At 66.7% G+C, this 1,587-nt stretch overlaps 1 protein-coding gene across 1 annotated transcript in view; it reads right to left on the minus strand.

Annotated features, from left to right (window-relative positions):
* Positions 1 to 254, minus strand: part of CTSD (cathepsin D) — a 7,162-nt gene extending 6,908 nt beyond the window's left edge. The window contains exon 1 of the mRNA XM_006765996.2: positions 2 to 254. Within this exon, the coding sequence (XP_006766059.1) occupies positions 2 to 239 (238 nt within the window). The 5' untranslated portion in view covers positions 240 to 254. The remainder of the gene's footprint in view (position 1) is intronic.
* Positions 255 to 1,587: the final 1,333 nt, after the last annotated feature.

Below are 1,587 nucleotides of genomic sequence, written 5' to 3' on the forward strand. Positions count from 1 at the left end.
TTCTTGAGCACCTCGGGGACGGGCCCCCCGGTCACAGCGGGCACCCCCTGGGCATATTTTGAAGTGGAGGCCTTGGCGATCAGTTTTTCCACGGGGCCTCCCACCTCCGACATGGTCCGGCGGATAGACGTAAACTTGTGCAGCGGGATTCTGTCAAGAAGGGGGTAGAGGGCCGGGCTCCTTAGGGCAGGACTGGCCTCTGCCTCCCTCCTGGGCCCTCTGCACCCACATCCAAGCATCCCAGCCGGAGGGAGCCAGCACCTGCTCCACCCGCTCCTCAGCCACCAGGGCCTTCAGAGACCCCCCTCGTCTTCTGTCCCCACTGGGATCTCTTCTGTGATCTCTTCCAGGGATCTGTCAGGCATCGGCCGCCACCTGTCACCCCTTTGCTCTGAGCCCCATTCACCTGGCCCTCTGGCCGTGGCTCCAACCAGGCCTTAGGCCCCCATGCTCCCACCTGCCCTGCATGTCCTCCCTGGGGGGGCCACCTCCTGGCATCAGATTGGACTTCAATGCCACCCCGTCTGAGGAGCCCGCCCTGACCACCCTCTGTTGCCCTTCACATCACCCGGTCTCCTTCCATCGCTCTCACCCCACAAGGCAGTGACCTCGGTCACGCCCTGCTGACCTGTCACTCTCTCCTCCTGGATTGCTGCAGGGCACGATGCAGAGACGAGGGGGCCTAGGACTGCAGTTGGAGAGTGGGGTCTTTGCTTGCAGCCCCGTGGTACCCCACTGGGAGCCCCCTTCACAGGAGACCCGCCTCCCAGCACAGGTGCCCCTGGTTGTGTTGTGCACGGGCCTCAGCCATCAGAGCAGAAAGGGGTCCCTGGATGCCCTGGGCCTGAGCTTGCGCTCTGTTGCCATGGTGAGGAGGCGGGGCAGGAGAGCACACTGAGCAAGGTTAACCGCCTGGGATTCAGGAGTTCCAGATAACGGCTGGCTATTTCCAGCAAGGCCAGGGCGTGCCCTGGGCAAGTGGGACTCTAGCCTCAGAGGAGGCAGGCGGGAAGAGCCCGAGGGTCCTGCCTGGAGGGGAGGCCGTGCCCTGCAGCAATCCAGGAGCCGGCAGCCTTCAGCCCCACCGCACTTGGGTGGTGGGAGGGGCTCCGGCTCAGCTATGGCACCCCAGAGCCCCAGGCTCCCTCCCAAGGCTCTCCATCCCTGGGGAGGTCTGTGGGTGGGGCAGGGGCAGGTTCAGGCCTGCGGGCTGCTCCCCCCACAACTGCTCCAGTTGGGGCTCCTCACCCCCAGGTCACAGCCCACGCAGGGCAGCCCTCTGGCAAGGTCCAGCCCCGTTCAGCCCACAGCCAGCTCCCAGCCCATGACCTCACCCACTTTCCCACGGGCAGGAGGCCCACAACCCGGGAGGACCAGCTCGGGCCCAGGCCTCATACAAAGGCCCCCCAGGGCTGGGTGCGCCCAGAGGCATCGGGAGTGGGCGGCGGGAAGAGCAGGAAGCCGGGCAAGGGCAGGAGAACGGGGGTGAGGGGCCCCTCGGCCTGGCACCGGGGTGCAGGTCCCCAGGCCTGGGGCCACCCCCCGCGCCTCCTTCAGCTAACACCCTTCCTGGCCTGGGCAGGGGGG

The sequence above is a fragment of the Myotis davidii genome, unplaced genomic scaffold (genome assembly GCF_000327345.1).
Source record: "Myotis davidii unplaced genomic scaffold, ASM32734v1 scaffold880, whole genome shotgun sequence".
In the NCBI taxonomy this organism is placed as follows: domain Eukaryota; kingdom Metazoa; phylum Chordata; class Mammalia; order Chiroptera; family Vespertilionidae; genus Myotis; species Myotis davidii.